At 32.7% G+C, this 15,861-nt stretch overlaps 1 protein-coding gene across 2 annotated transcripts in view; it reads left to right on the forward strand.

The window, feature by feature from the left end:
* Window positions 1–15,861, forward strand: part of AP3B1 (adaptor related protein complex 3 subunit beta 1) — a 223,026-nt gene that overhangs the window by 33,509 nt on the left and 173,656 nt on the right. For both annotated transcript variants that reach the window (XR_013993671.1, XM_081054083.1), the window contains exon 3: window positions 8,607–8,681. Coding sequence is in view for 1 of the 2 variants with exons in the window: in XM_081054083.1 (XP_080910209.1) it covers window positions 8,607–8,681 (75 nt within the window). In the remaining variant the exon portion in view is untranslated. The remainder of the gene's footprint in view (window positions 1–8,606; window positions 8,682–15,861) is intronic.

Here is a 15,861-nt window from a genome sequence, read left to right on the forward strand (position 1 = left end):
GTAGATTAACTTTGGGAGAATTAACATTTAAAGGTATTTTGTCTTATGACCATGATCATGATTGTATCTCTTTACTTGTTTAGGTCACCTATAATTTCTTCAATAATGTATTGTAATTTTTAGTGTTATTTTTCAAGTTATATCATTTTTTTTAATTTATTGGGGTGACATTTGTTAGTAAAATTACATAGATTTCAGGTGTACAATTCTGTATTACATTATCTATAAATCCCATTGTGTGTTCACCACCCAGAATCAGTTCTCCTTCCATCATCAAGTTATATTGTTTTTTAATACATTTTTAAATAGTTATTTTGCTTGAAATTTTTTCCAGTGAGCTATTATAGCAATCATTTATTCACCTTTACTTTTGTACAGTTTTTAATTTGATTTCTAGTTAGCACCATATTTCTATGTAGAAACTTTAAAAATCATTTTTAAAAATTTATGTTCATGTGTGTGCGTGCGCATGCGCACATATCATTTCAAAACATATTTTGGGTAAAAGTAGTTTACTGGAAGTCAATCAGCAGAATTTTGTATTGGCTTCAAAATTTCTTGTATTTTCTCACTGCGATTTTTTTAATTTGTCTTTATAATTTGGGGTTCATGAGCCCTGCATACAGGGTTTTATCACCTCATATGATTACAGAATAGTTTTAAGATCTTTGCTTCATAGTGAGCAACCTTTCAACATTTCTAAATTTTAATCTGCCAATATTTTAAGTGTTATATATTTGTTTTACCACATTACTTTCTAAAATATATCAAAATGTTGGCAGTGCACATCTGTCTTATCTTTCACAGTCGGTAGTCCTATGATTGAACAGAGAATCTTGTCAGCAATATCTACCAGTGAGAAACCATAATGATAGTCACAGTTCATTTTATTATCTTTCTTGGGTAATATCTGAGACTTATTTAGAATCATGGGGTAACGTTTCCAGTGTTTCATATGTTGATAATGTCTCGTGTATGCCAAAGTATCCTTAGGGGAGAAAAGCTTCCTATTTAAGAATCTTGTGGTCACTTATTATGTAGTAGGACTCAAGCTGAAACACACATTATTTTTCTTGATTTCTGAAAAATATCTGTTTAATGTTTATAGCACACGTCCATGTTTTATCTTGACTTGGTGAAAAATGGTGAACTAAGGTAAATTTGAAATGTGTTGGTTCATATAGTGAATTTGGAATACTACGTTTTTTAGCTAAAATACTGATGAGTTGATTATCCAGGGTCCTTAGAGGAATGGAATATTTTGGTGTATTAAAAGTCTTTGATGTATTTTCTTTTAGTGAGTGTTATATGTAGAAGGTCTTTTGTAGATGAGTTCACTTGTCTTTATAATTATGAGATAATGAGCAAATCTGAACCTTTCTTTCATAAGGTTCTTAAAATTCCTAGAGTTATTGATATATATTATTTCATAGCCATACACGTTACAGGGTATTTGGTTGGATATTATTGTCCCTAAAAATAATTTCAAAGTTTCAAATACTTTGGTTAAATATTTAAAAAGAATATTAAACGAAATACAATAGTACATTATTGTTGTAGATAAAATTAAGTTTATACACAAAGAAACTAATAATATGCATAATTCTTACTGTTATGAGTTAATGATTATAATAAACATTTTTGTCTAAATCTTTCTGGACATTGCCCATCCCTTGCGCAAAAATACTTCAGTTCTGTGTATACTTTAAAGTAGAGAATTCTTTTAGCTGATGTTGGCATCTTTTTGTTGTTGTTCTTGGGTTGGGAATGGCTTAAAGGGCAAGGGCTAAGATTTTTCTGCCATGTTGATGTATATTAGGACCAGTTCCTAAAAGCAGGCCTGTATTTTTACAAGTAATATAACACCTATAAAACCTTAGGGGGTGTTTTTTCAGTTTTGTTCCCAGTGTACTTTCTGGGATATAAGTCAAGGGTTGGTTCATTTTTTTATTTCTTCATCTACTATTGGTTATTTATTCTTAAGAGTGCAGCTGGGCCTGAAACTCTGTGAGATCTTTCTTTCTTCCTTTCCTGTTTTTCTTTTACCTATAAATTAACCAGTATTTATTTATAAATTAAACTTTTTGAACTTTTTGAAATAAACCATCTTTACTGCTGTTAAAAATGAAGCCAGTTAAAATTGTTAAGAAATTAAAACACAATTCTCTTTTTTCCTGAATTTAAAAAATTATTGCAAATTTTTTGACTTAGATTATTTAATATTTGAAAAAGAATATGAACAACATGTGAAAATCAATCATTATAATATACCACAGTAATAGAACGAAGGGGGAAAAACATACTATCATCTCACTTGATACAGAAAGAGCATTTGACAAAATTCAACACTCTTTCATGATGAAACACTCAAGACACTAAGACTAGAAGGAAATTACCTCAACATATTAAAAGCCATATATGAAAAAAACACAGCTAATGTCATATACAACGGTGAAAGATGAACAAGACAAGGATGCCTGCTTTTGCCACTTCTGTTCAACATATTATTGGAAGTTTTAGCTCAAGCAGTTAGGCAAGAAAAAGAAATAAAAGGTATCCAAATTGGAAATGAAGAAGTAATGAAGAAGTTGTCTGTGCCTTTGTTCACAGACAACATTATTTTATCTTTAGAAAACCCTAAATATTCCACAAAAAAACTGTTGGAACTAATGAATGAACATAGCAAAATTATAGGATACAAAACCAACATGTAAAAATTAGTTGTGTTTATACACTAACAATGAACAATCCAAAAAGGAGATTTTAAAAAACAGTTCCATTTACAAGAGCATCAAAAAATAGTAAAAGGTCTAGGAATAAACTTAACCAAAGAGGCAAAAGACTTGTACCATGAAAACTGCAAAATATTGCTGAAGTAAATTAAAGAAGATACAAATAAATGGAAAGACATCCTATTTTCATGGATTGAATAACTTAATATTGTTAAGATGTCAGTATTTCCAAAGCGATCTATGTATTCAGTGTAATTGCTATCAAAATCCCAGTGATGCTTTTGTGCAAAAATAGAAAAATCTATCTTAAAATTCATATGGTCCCTGAATAGCCAAAATGACGTTGAAAAAGGAGAACAAAGTTAAAAGTTTCACACTTCCTGATTTGGAAGCTTACTACAAAGCTACAGTAATCAAAACAAGCATAAACACAGACATATATACACGATAGAGAGGCCAGAAACAAACCCTCACGTATATGGTCACATGATTTTTTGCAAGGGTACAAGACCATTCAATGGGAAAGGATATCTTTTCAACAAATGGTGCTGGGAAACTGCCCATCTACATGCAAGAGAATGAATTTAGATCCCTACTTCGTAAATTCATACCATATATAAAATAAGTAAAAAATGAATCAAAGACCTAAATGTAAGAGCTAAAACTATAAAACTCATAGATAAAAACACAAGGCAAAACTTTCATGACATTGTATGTATCAAAGGATTTTTAGATACAACACCAAAAGGTGAGCAACAAAAGAAAAAACAGATATGAAAGTTTAAAAATTGTGCATAAAATGACACCATCAACAGTGTGAAAAGGCAACCCACAGAAGGGGATAAAATATTTCCAATTCATATATCTGACAAGGTATTAATATCTAAAATATATTTAAAAACTCATACAATTCAACAAAAAAGCAATCCAATGAAACGGGTAAAGGACTTGAACAGATATTTTTCTTATACTTCAGTTGTAGGTAATATTTGGGCCACTTATGATTAGATGGTAAGTTATGCTAGGGAAGGGGGTATCCTATTTCACTTATTCCCCAGATGGTAACTAATGGGTAGATAGTTGTTTTCCAAAATATCTCAAGTGAACAACATCTGTACAAATTTGTTGAAATTTCTGCCATATGTATAGTATTTTTTCAGAAATAAAATACATCTTGGATTGACTCAATAACAAAATGGATATAACAGCAGAAAGAGGTAGAAGTTGAAGACAGATCATTAGAAATTGTTAATTTGCAGACTAGAGATTACAAAGAAAAGAAATGAACAAGCCTCAGGGACTTGTTGGATAATATCAAAAGATCTAACAAATATGTCCAGAAGGAGAAGAGAAAGACATTGGGGAAGAAAAAATTATTTGAAGAAATGTGAGGTCGGACAATTAAGTTCACAAACTCATCGACGAAAAAATGCTGTGTACCTCATTACTGAATATCACTACAGTCACCTTTGAAGTACTCCCCTTGGGAAGCTATGCACCGATGCCAACGCCTAGTCCACCCTTCAAAGCAATTTTGAAGCTTTTTTTCTGGAATGGCCATCAGAGCTGTCTTCATATTACCCTTGATGTCCTGAATGTCATCAAAATGTCTTTCTTTCAATATTTCCTTTATCTTCGGTAAAGAAAGAAGTCATTGGGGGCCAGAGCAGGTGAGTAGGGAGGGTGTTCTAATAGTTATTTATTTACTGGCTAAAACTCCCTCATAGACAGTGCCGGGTGAGCTGGTGCATTGTCATGATGCCAGAGCCATTTATTGTTGGCGAAAAGTTCAGGTCATCTAACTTTTCCGCACAGCCTTTTGAACACTTCCAAATAGTAAACTTAGTTAACTGTTTGGCCAGTTGGTACAAATTCATAATGATATCATAAAAAGGTCAGCAAAATCGGTGCAACACGTTCATGAACTTAATTGTCAGACCTCATAATGGCTGAAAACTTCCCAAATTGATAAGTGACATAAGAAGTTTAGTGAACTCTAATCAGGATAAACATAAAGAAAACCATTTTTAAACACATAGCAATTAAATTGTCGAAAACCAAAAATAAAGACAAAAATCTTGAAAGTATATGGAAAAAAATGATGCATTGCATACAAGTGATTTGAATAACTCCATATTGCTTATCAGAAACCATGACAGCCAGAAGACATTGGAACATTTTTAAAGTATTGAAAGAAAGTAATTGTTAACCTAGAATTCTCTATCTACTGAAAATATCCTTGAAGAATGAAGATGAAATAAAGGCATTCTAAGACGAAGAAAAACAATATTTCTAGCTGATCTGCTTTAATGAAATGTAATGCAAGTTCTTCAGGCTGAAGGGAAATGATACTAGATGGATATTGAGTGAGACCAGTTGAATGGTAAATATCTTGTAAACATAAAGGATTGATTTTATTCTTAAATTACCCGAATGTCAGAGGTTTTCAATGGATGTAATTGTAATATATTATATAATAGCTTTAACATAAAGGCTTGCAGGAAGGTGGGATTAAAAGGGTCTATATACCGTGTTTCCCTGAAAATAAGACCTAGCCGGACCATGAGCTCTAATGCGTCTTTTGGAGCGACAATTAATGTAAGACCCGGTTTTATGTTATATTAAAATAAGACCGGGTCTTGTATTAAAATAAGACTGGGTCTTATATTAATTTTTGCTCCAAAAGACGCATTAGAGCTGATGGTCCGGCTAGGTCTTATTTTCGGGGAAACACAGTAGTTGTAAAGTTTCTACATTTTATTTGTTCTGGTACAACATTAACTCTAAGTAGACTGAAAGGTTTGATATCTATCTAAATCTTTGTATGTCTATATCAGTGTATCTATATCTGATAATTACTGCAGGAAGAACCACTGAAAGTTACATAAGATGATATAATCAAAAAAATCAATATAAAAATTAAAATACTACTGCTAAAAAAAATTTTCGAATGGGATAACAGTGATCAGAAGAACAAAAAATACAGGGTATAAACAAAACATAGTAAGATCGTAGACATGTATCCAAGTGCAATAATTATATGAAATATAATTGATCCAAAGTCACCAACTAGAAGAGATTGTCAGATTGAATTAAAATATCAAGATACAATTATACGTTCTCTAGGAGAAACCCACTTTTAATATAAAGATATAGATGGATTAAAAATATAAGGATGGAAAAATATATTCCAAGGAAGCATTAATCAAACGATTAGAAAACAGCTCCACCCACACCCTGACACTTCCCATTTCTCTTAGAGTCCTTTATTTTTCTCTATAGTACTCTCTTTTACCACTTCACAAATTACATTCATTCGTTTATTGTCCCTCATCTGCAATGTAAGGTAAGCTACAATGATCAAGGACTTTGTAGTGTTCTTGGTGGTATCTCCAAGGCCTAGAAAAGTTCCTGGCATGCAGTGTTCTCTCAGCAAATACTTGTTGAGTGAATTTGAGTACGTATAGGATTTTTTCCTCCCTCATGTATTAACATCGTTTTGAATAGCATTCTATAGAATTAAGTTGAAGAAGCCTTAGAATAGGATGTAATAGGACAGGACCTCTGACTGCAGGTAGTCATTGAATAACTGAAGGAAGGGTCCCTAGTGAACATTTAATCCCTCTCTTCTTATTTTATAGACGAGAAAGTTGAGAGAGGTGTAAAAATCATACAAAGATGTTTTAGCTGCAATGTTTTGTGAACCTTCTGTAATACTTAGCAGATTTTACAAAATGCTCCAATCAAATAATATCACAGGTAAGGAAATAGAATATGAAAAGACTAGCTTGTGCTAGAGTATTTTAAAACTGTCATATAGAAAGGTCTGCTGACATATTGCTAACTGGGATTATAATGCTTAAAATATCGCATAGTATTTAGAAAACATTTGTTGTAAATACAAAAAACTAGTATCTTTTTTTAGATTGTTTCTTAGATATGGTGTGTAATTCATAAAGAATCCTTCCAAAAAATTATCCTGTACTGTGTTTCCCTGAAAATAAGACCTAACTGTTGGAAATAAGCCCTAGCATGATTTTTCACGATGACATCCCTGAACATAAGGCCTAATGTATCTTTTGGAGCAAAACCTTAACATAAGACCAGGTCTTATTTTTGGGGAAACACAGTAGTTAAAACGTGATTTTGTGGCCACGAAAGTCTGAACTGTTAAAAGACATAAGGATATATTCCACAAATGAGAGTGAAGGAAATGCGAATACAGGTGGACATAAAACTGAAATAAAAAGAAATAAAAGATGGCACACTGGAAGTTCCAAATGAAAAGTATAGATTAAAAAATTCTAGAGGAATTTAGGATTGTATGCCATAGTGAGCTAGGTGTTAGGAGATTGTTCTAACAGGATTGATAGAATTTTATTAGACAGAAGGTTAGAACTCAGAAAACTAAAAAGAAGTGGGTTGTGGACATGATATGAGTACAGATATAGAGGAGCCAGAGAATATTCTGGTAGTGAGTAGATCATTTACTTTGATACCGTGTTTCCCTGAAAATAAGACCTAGCCGGACTATCAGCTCTAATGCGTCTTTTGGAGCGAAAATTAATATAAGACCTGGTCTTATTTTATGATAATATACAACCCGATCTTTGATATATGATATGATATGTTATGATATGATATAATATCAGATCTTATATTAATTTCTGCTCCAAAACACGCATTAGAGCTGATTGTCCGGCTAGGCTTTATTTTTGGAGAAACGGGGTAGTAATATTAGTATAGAACAATAATGGTTGATGAGCTTAAAAGGGATGTTTATGCAAATTGTGAGGGTGTTTGATATTAAGTGAAATAGTTTGAACTCCTAGGCAGTCAGGGGCTTTTGAAATCGTTGAGGGGGCTGACATTTGCAGGTAGTGTTTTCAGCATATTAAACTGTCGGTGGTGTGCATCGTGGATAGGAGGAGGAGACGGTTGGAAAAGTCCTTTGTGAGGTGTAACTGACCTGTGCTAGGACAGTAGCAGTGAGAAGGGATTAAGATTAGCATGAGTCTACTAAGAAATCTCAACAGGACCTACTTACTCTGCAGATGTGAGAAGAGACCAAGGTAATTCTATGATTTGGGTATAATTATTTGGCATAATGGTTTTTGGGGAAATTGGTGGAATTGGAAATTCTAGCATGAATGCCATTTTATCATGAAAAATGAGTTTTGTTTTAGACATAGCAAATTTGGGATGAGAGAGACATCTAATGATGTCCAGTTAGAAAAGTAGAACTAGGACTCAGAGTTAGGGCTAGAGTTTGTGGAATGGATCCCCAGAGAGATTAGAATTATTATAAGTCATCAGGGTGAATGAAATCTTAGGAGTTTCATAAATGGTAGGATAGTGTAGCCTGCGTAGGTGGTGGTGCACAGAACTTTAGTGGGCAGAATAAAAGGACTTAGTGAAGGGAACTTTGAAAAGTAATGGTTGGAGAAGTAGGGGAACCTATGAAATAAAGGTAAGGGAAAAAACTAGTTTGTTCAAAATAACAACATTGCAAATGCAGTGCATCTTTAAAGTGAGAACTTGGAAAATAAAGAGTAGTACAAATATTTAAAAAGTATTTATAACTCCATTAGCCAGAGAAAACTATTATAAATATTATATGTCTTAAACTACTACATATTTCTTCCTTAATGTGTCTGTATATTTGTGTTTTTATATTGATACACAAGAGATTGTTTGTTCTTTGCTGCAGATGGTTGGGATAAGTAAGATGACTTAAAAAGATTTCAGCTTGTTAATTCCATAGCTTATTTGCTGATTCAGTCATCTAAATATTTAATATGGAATTTATATTTTGCTTTCAAATAAATAATTTAAAAAAGGTTTCAGCCCTAATATTCTACTTTTATTCTTCAGATGATTGCAAAAGGGAAAAATGCATCTGAACTGTTTCCTGCTGTTGTGAAGAATGTGGCCAGTAAAAATATTGAGGTACTGTTTTGATTCATAATTTTCATGATTTGTTTTGTTGTAAAAGAATCATATACTTTTCAGTTACTTGAAATGCAGTATAAGGTATTTAAGTATCACTAGATTTTGTGGATTTCTGAGGAGGGTATGTTTATTAAGTAGGAAGTAGTGATAACTGCATGAAAGTGTAAACTCCAACACACCTACCTCTTATTTGTCCATTGTTAGCAGCAACAGTGAGCATCAAAGAGTATGCCTGGTCCTCTTTTTGAAGCTGGGAAGTTTGGGAAAAGGAACAGTCTCCACTGAAGAATATTTTCAAGGACCTGGTGACATCAGGGCAGATGTTTTAGGTGGAGGAAAATGGAGTATCATAGGTAGAAATTAAGGAACAGGGAAGTTGTAATCAAGTATTATTAATATTATTCTTGGTTTTGTTTATTCAGTAAGTGCTTGCTCTAGGGAGTACAGTGTACATCTTTAACTTATTACAGTCTACCAGTAGGATTTACAATATATATCTTTAAATTACCACAGTCTATTTTCAAATAACATTATACAGTAGTCCTCCCCACCCCCTTATCCTTGGGGGATACATTCCAAGACCCCCAGTGGATGCCTGAAACCTCGGATAGTACCAAACCTTATATATACTATGCTTTTTCCTATATATACATACCTATGATAAAGTTTAATTAGGCACAGTAAGAGAGAAATTAACGACAATAACAAATAATATAATAGAACATTTGTAATAATATGCTGTAATAAAAGTTATGTGAATGGCTTTGGGGCCATTATTAAGTGAAATAAGGGTTACTTGAACACAAGCACTGTTGTTGATACCGCAACAGTTGATCTGATACCATGTTTCCCTGAAAATAAGACCTAGCCGGATCATCAGCTTTAATGTGTCTTTTGGAGCAAAAATTAATATAAGACCCGGTGTTATATTACATATTATATTATAGTTATTATTTATATTATATTATATTATATTATATTATATTATATTATATTATATTATACTATACTATACTATATTATGTTATATTATTATACCTGGTCTTAAAAATAAGACCGGGTCTTATATTAATTTTTGCTCTGAAAGATGCATTAGAGCTGATTGTCCGGCTAGGTCTTATTTTCGGGGAAACACAGTAACTGAGATGGCTACTAACTGACTAATGGGCAGGTGGCATGTACAGCGTGGATATGCTGGACAAAGGGATGATTCACGTCTCAGTGGGACTCAGCACTACGGCATGAGATTTCATTACACTACTCAGAATGACTTGCAATTTAAAACTTATGAATTGCATATGTCTGAAATTTAATATTTAATATTAAATTTAATATTCCATTTAATATTTTTGGACCATGGTTGACTATGGGTAACTGAAACCGTGGAAGGCAAAACTGGATAAAAGGAGACTACTGTACCACTTCTTGTATACTTTGAAAACCTTGTGACAGTAAATTTCCATTTGCACCCTCCCATTTTTTCCCACGTTATCATGCATTTTACTTCTAACTATGCTATGTATATGGTTAGTGTTTTTTATTTAAAGAGTCAATCATCTTTTTAAAATACATGAAATATAATTAACATGTCGTAAACTCACTTTTAAAGTATGCAGTTCAGTGCTTTGTAGTATATTCACAGAATTGTGCAGCAACCATCACCACCATCTAATTCCACAACATTTTTATCATCTCAAAAAGTAACCCTGTGTTTTTCAGCAGTCACTGCTTATTCCCCCAGCATCAGGCAACCATTAATCTACGTCTGTCTCTCTGGATTTGCTTATTCTGGGCAGTTCATAGAAATGAAGTCATACAATATGTGGAGCAAAAATTTTATGTGTGACTTCTTTCACTTACTGTAATGTTTTTAGGGTTCATCCATGTTGTAGCATGAATCAGTACTTCATTCCGTTTTTTTGTGGAATAATTGTGTGGATATACTGCACTTTATTCATTAATTTATCAGTTGATTGACATTTGGTTTCCACTTTTTGGCTATTATGAATAATGCTGCTGTAAATGTTCTGTACAAGTTTTTGTGTGAGCATAGGTGTTCATTTCTCTTGGTTATATATATTCCTCGGAGTGATGTTGCTAGGCCATAGGGTAACTTGATGTTTAACTTTTTGAGGAACTGCCAAATTGCTTTCCATAGCAGCCACATCATTGTACATTTTCATCAGCAATGTATACAAGTTCTGTTTTTTCCATATCCTCCCCAATACTTGTTATTTTCCTTTTTCAAGGAAATTTAGTTTTAAAAATTAATTTCTTTTAGATTATAGCCATCCTAGAGGGTGTGAAGTGGTATCCATTTCATTATCACATTCAGAATTTTGATTTACGTTTACCTAATAAAAAATTATTGAGCACTTGTTGGCCAGTTCTGCGTCTTCTTAGGAAAAATGTCTATTCAGAGCCTTTCCCATTTTATAATTGGGTTGTTTGTCTTTTTATTGTTTATTCTTTATATATTCTAAGTGCTAGACTCTTATCTGATGTATAATTTGCAAATATTTTCTCCCAACCTAGGGTCATTTATTCATTTTCTTGATATTGTCCTTTGAAGCACAGATATTTTCACTTTTGATGAATTTCAGTTTATCTAATTTTTCTTTGTTTATGCTTTTGATGTCGTGTCTAAGAAATTAATGCTTAATACAAAGTCATGAAGATTTATACTGGTCTTTTTCCTAAGAATTTTATAGTTTCATTGTAGCTTTTATATATAGGCTATGATCCATTTTGAGTTAATTTTTGTGTATGGTATCTCTATGCAACTACTGATCTACTTTCTGTCATTATAGTTTTGTCATTTCTAGAATTTCTTCTATATTGAATCATACAGTATAGAATATCTTGTGTTTGACTTCTTTTACCTAGGAAACTGAGATTCATCTGCTGTTTCATGTATTCGCTTTTTTTTCCCTATAATCTGGATATTTCACAATTTTTAAATTTACCAGTTGAAATACACTTGGATTGTATAAGATGCTATGTGTGAGTGTGTATTTTAATTTTTCTTGTGTAATATCTGGGAATATTGCATTCTGGGAAGTATATGTTTAATTTTTAGGAAATAGTGCCATATAGTTTTCCAAAGTGGCTGTATGCATTCCCACTAGCAATGTCTGAGAGTTCCAGTTAGTTCACATTACTTCCAACACTCGATCTTGTTAGGCTTTTTAACTTGAACCATTTTGGTGGGTGGTATTGGTAACTTCATGGTGCCTTTAATGGCATTTTCTGGATATTTAGTGGTTTCAGCATCTTTTCATGATCTTATTGGCCCGTCATATATCTTTTCTGAAATGTTTATTCACGTTTTAACCTGTTTTTAATTTTTTGTCTTACTATTAAAGTGTGAACATTCTTTATATATTCTGATAGAAACCTCTTGTAAGATAGATGGTTATTTATTCCTGGTCTGTGGCTTTCCTTTTTGTTTTCTTAATATCTTCTAAAAAACACATATTTGATTTTTTTCCCCCTTGGACTGCATTTTTATTTTTTAAATTAACACAGTACCATGCCATATTTAATTGATTCTGTTTCTCTTTTTTATTTTATTAAATTCATTGAGGTTTCATTGGTTAATAAGGTTATATAGGTTTCAAGTGTACAATTCTACAATACATCCTCTGTATATTGCATTGTGTGTTCACCACCCAAAGTCAAGTCTCCTTCTATCACCATATATTCACCATGTATTTGACCCCTTTTATCCTCTTCTACCTCTCCCCTCAACCCACTTTCCCCCTGGTAACCACCATACTGTTGTCTGTGTCTATGAGTTTTTTGTTTGTCTTATTTGTTCATCTGTTGCTTTCTGTTTTTCATCTCACATATGAGTGAAATTCTGTGGTTCTTGATTTTTTTTCTCTGATTACTTTGTTTAGCACGATAATCTCAAGATCTATCCATGTTGTCCCAAATGGCAGGATTTCATCTTTTTTTATGGCTGAGTAGTATTCCATTGTATATATGTGCCACATCTTCTTTATCTAATCACACATTGGAAACTTTCATTCGTCTGTTTTCAAGTTCACTTACTCATTCTTCTGTCATCGTCATTTGATTAAGTACATTCAGTGAATGTTTTATTTCAGAAATTGGCATTATTTCATTTTAAGAATTTCAATTTGTTTCTTTTTTATCCTTTCTATTTCTTTGCTGAGATGTGCTACTAGTTTTTATTAATTGAGAGCACATCTTTTAACTAAGAATAAGTGTAATAGCAGCTCTAGAATCCTTGTCTGCTAGTTCTAATACCTCAGGCTTAGATTCAGTTGACTTTATTTTCTTGTGTGTATGTTCTATTATCTTAGTTTTTTTACATGTTAGGTAATTTTGGGTTGTATTCTTGACATTTTATAAAGTCATGGAGATTCCGTATTCTTATTTTTACTCCACAGGTAGTATTTTTGAAGTCAATTATCTTGACTCGGTTCACATTGCAAATTATCTTTCTTAGGCAGCAGCTCCAGTCTCACTTTGTATTTTTTTGTCTTTTATTCAGCTGCTTTGATGGTGTTCTGTGCTTACGTGATTCAGGGGTTAGTCATATGCGGATAGAGGCTATTTCAGGAGCCCATCTCTAGCTTTCTCCCTTCTGGGGTCTCCCTACTTTCTTCAGTGGCCATGGTTTTTCTGGATTCAGTTGTTTGGTTGCTTCGGCCACAGAGAGACTGGTTTGTTTGTCCATCAGTGCCTCTACTTGCATTTCATCTGGTATTCACTTAACCTCAGCAGAAAGCTATGGAATTTACTTCATACAGCTCTCTGTCTTATCATTGAGCATAAACTCGTAACCAGAGTCTGTCTTTTGCTCTTTCATCACCAGGGCCTTCTGTGTTTTTTGTATTATGTCTGTGTTTTTAAATTTTCAGTGGGAGATTGTTCTGGTAGGATTTTATTCCAAATTTACCAGAAGTTCACTTATTTATTAAAAATATTTAAAAATTAATTAACCCCCCCCTCCCCAATCTTTTGTATGTTCTCTCAGGTTTACTATTTCTGGCCCTCTTCATTCTTTTATATACTCCAAACTTCATATTTGGTATTATTTTCCTTATGACTAGAGAACTTTGTTTTGCTGGTAATGAATTATCTCAGATTTTGTGTATTTAAAAGGTCTTTATTTTGCCTACAATTTGAAAACATTTTGCTTGGTAAAATTTACAGTTCTAGATTTATATGTTTTTTTCATTCAGTATTTTTAAAATGTTTCATTGTTTTCTGGCCTGCATGATTTCTTATCATTCTTATCTCTGTTTCTCTGTGTGAAATGTGTCTTTATTTCCTCTGGCTAGTTTTAAAATTTTTCTCTTTATTGCTGGTTTTAAATTTTATTGTAATATACCTTGACATATTTTTCTTCATGTTTGTTCTGCCTGGGGTTTATTGAGCTTCTTACATTTGTGAGCTTATTGTTTTCTTAAAATTCGGAAAAATTTTAGCCATTAGTTTTTCAAAAATAGATTTCCTCTCTCCTCTCTCTTTCTGTACACATACAGTAAACTAATTGAAATTGTTGTACAGATCACTGATACCGTGTTCACTGTTTTCCAGTCTTTTCTCTCATTCTTCAGCTTGATAGTTTCTATTGCTATGTAGTCATGTTAACTGACCTCTCCTTTTGTAGTTTCTAACTTCTGTTAATCCAGTGTATTTATCTTATCATGTAGATGTTTCATTAGGTCATTTTTATATTTTCCAATTCACTCATCAACAGAGTCATATTTCTGTCAACCTTCTTGGACATATGGAGCATATTTATTATAATAGCTATAACATCCTTCTGCAAGTTTTATCATTTCTGTCATATTTAGCCTTTTCTATAGATTGATTTTCAAAATTGGAATAATTTACATTATAGGATTTTAAAGACATGTCTTTTAAGCCTACTTTTTAGATACATTTTTAAGTATACTTCATTTTTTTCTCATAGATAATAAGTACGCTATACATATATTTCAGGCAGATGAATTTTGCTACCAAAATGAATAGCCATCATAAAGTCAATTTGACTAAGTTGGGTAAATTAGTCAGAATACTATATGCTTGTTGCCAGTTTAAGAACTAAATTAATTTAATATTGGACTTAGATCATTCTTTTTTTTTTTCAGAATATGAAATCTCTCCTACGAGATTACAGTATCTTTTATTATTTCTCTTTGCTCTTGTCTTCATTTTACCAATATATGCCTACACAGAACTTTTAAACAGGAGGCCATTTGATTAGACCAGTTTTGATCTGACATAAGCAACAATCCAAAAGGTATAAAACATTTTTGTTTACTACAAACGTGTAGACTCTTGAAACTTCTAATTATGCACTGAAAACTAGCTTAAAAATTCCTTAAGAGAATTTTTAACTAGCCTTTTAGCTGGAAAAAAATGAATAAAATGCTTTAGAGTAAATTTAGCCATTAGTTAGCTAAGAAACCAGGCAGCAGCAGCATTACTATACACAAGGAAGTTATACCAAACTAGTTAAAGCTCTTAGATCATTCTTTCTAAGATTCCAGTTAATGGGAGATACCTAGACTGAACGTGTAATCTTATAGTATTTGCACATTTACTCATGATTAATTTAGTAGATACTTATTAAGCACTATTTATGTGCTTTTTACCAAGTATAATTTTGAGTTGATAATGTCAAGAGTTAAACAGATTCTCACTTTCATATGTTACGGCCATGCCATCCGAGCTTCTAATTTGATGTGTACATTATTTTTATGGACTCTGTATTAGAGGGTCCAAATATCTGGGGGGAAAAATCAACATTTCACTTAGAAAAATTGTGAGATGTGGGTAAAGCTTGCTTGTCTTCATGTTGCTAGGAACAGAGTCAGCATTAATTACTGCTACTGTTTTAAAAATGCTATCTGGCTAGGTTGTTAGTGCCTTACTTATATCAACTCATTTTCACAAATAACCTAGGTTGGGTCTGTCATTTTCCACATTTTGTGTATGAGGACAAGGTAGCAGAGAGGTTAAATTATCTGACCAAGGTCACACAGCTAGTATGTGGAAGAGTCAGAGTCCAAAGCCAGGTAGGTTGGCTTCAGAACCCATCTTAGACCCTTCCTCCTGTAGAGCCATCTTTCCTGTTTGGTGATTCCTTCCTCCTCATTCCACCTTCGGGTCCTTGACCCCGACCATCACCTGG

The sequence above is a fragment of the Rhinolophus hipposideros genome, assembly GCF_964194185.1.
Source record: "Rhinolophus hipposideros genome assembly, chromosome: 7".
Lineage (NCBI taxonomy): Eukaryota > Metazoa > Chordata > Mammalia > Chiroptera > Rhinolophidae > Rhinolophus > Rhinolophus hipposideros.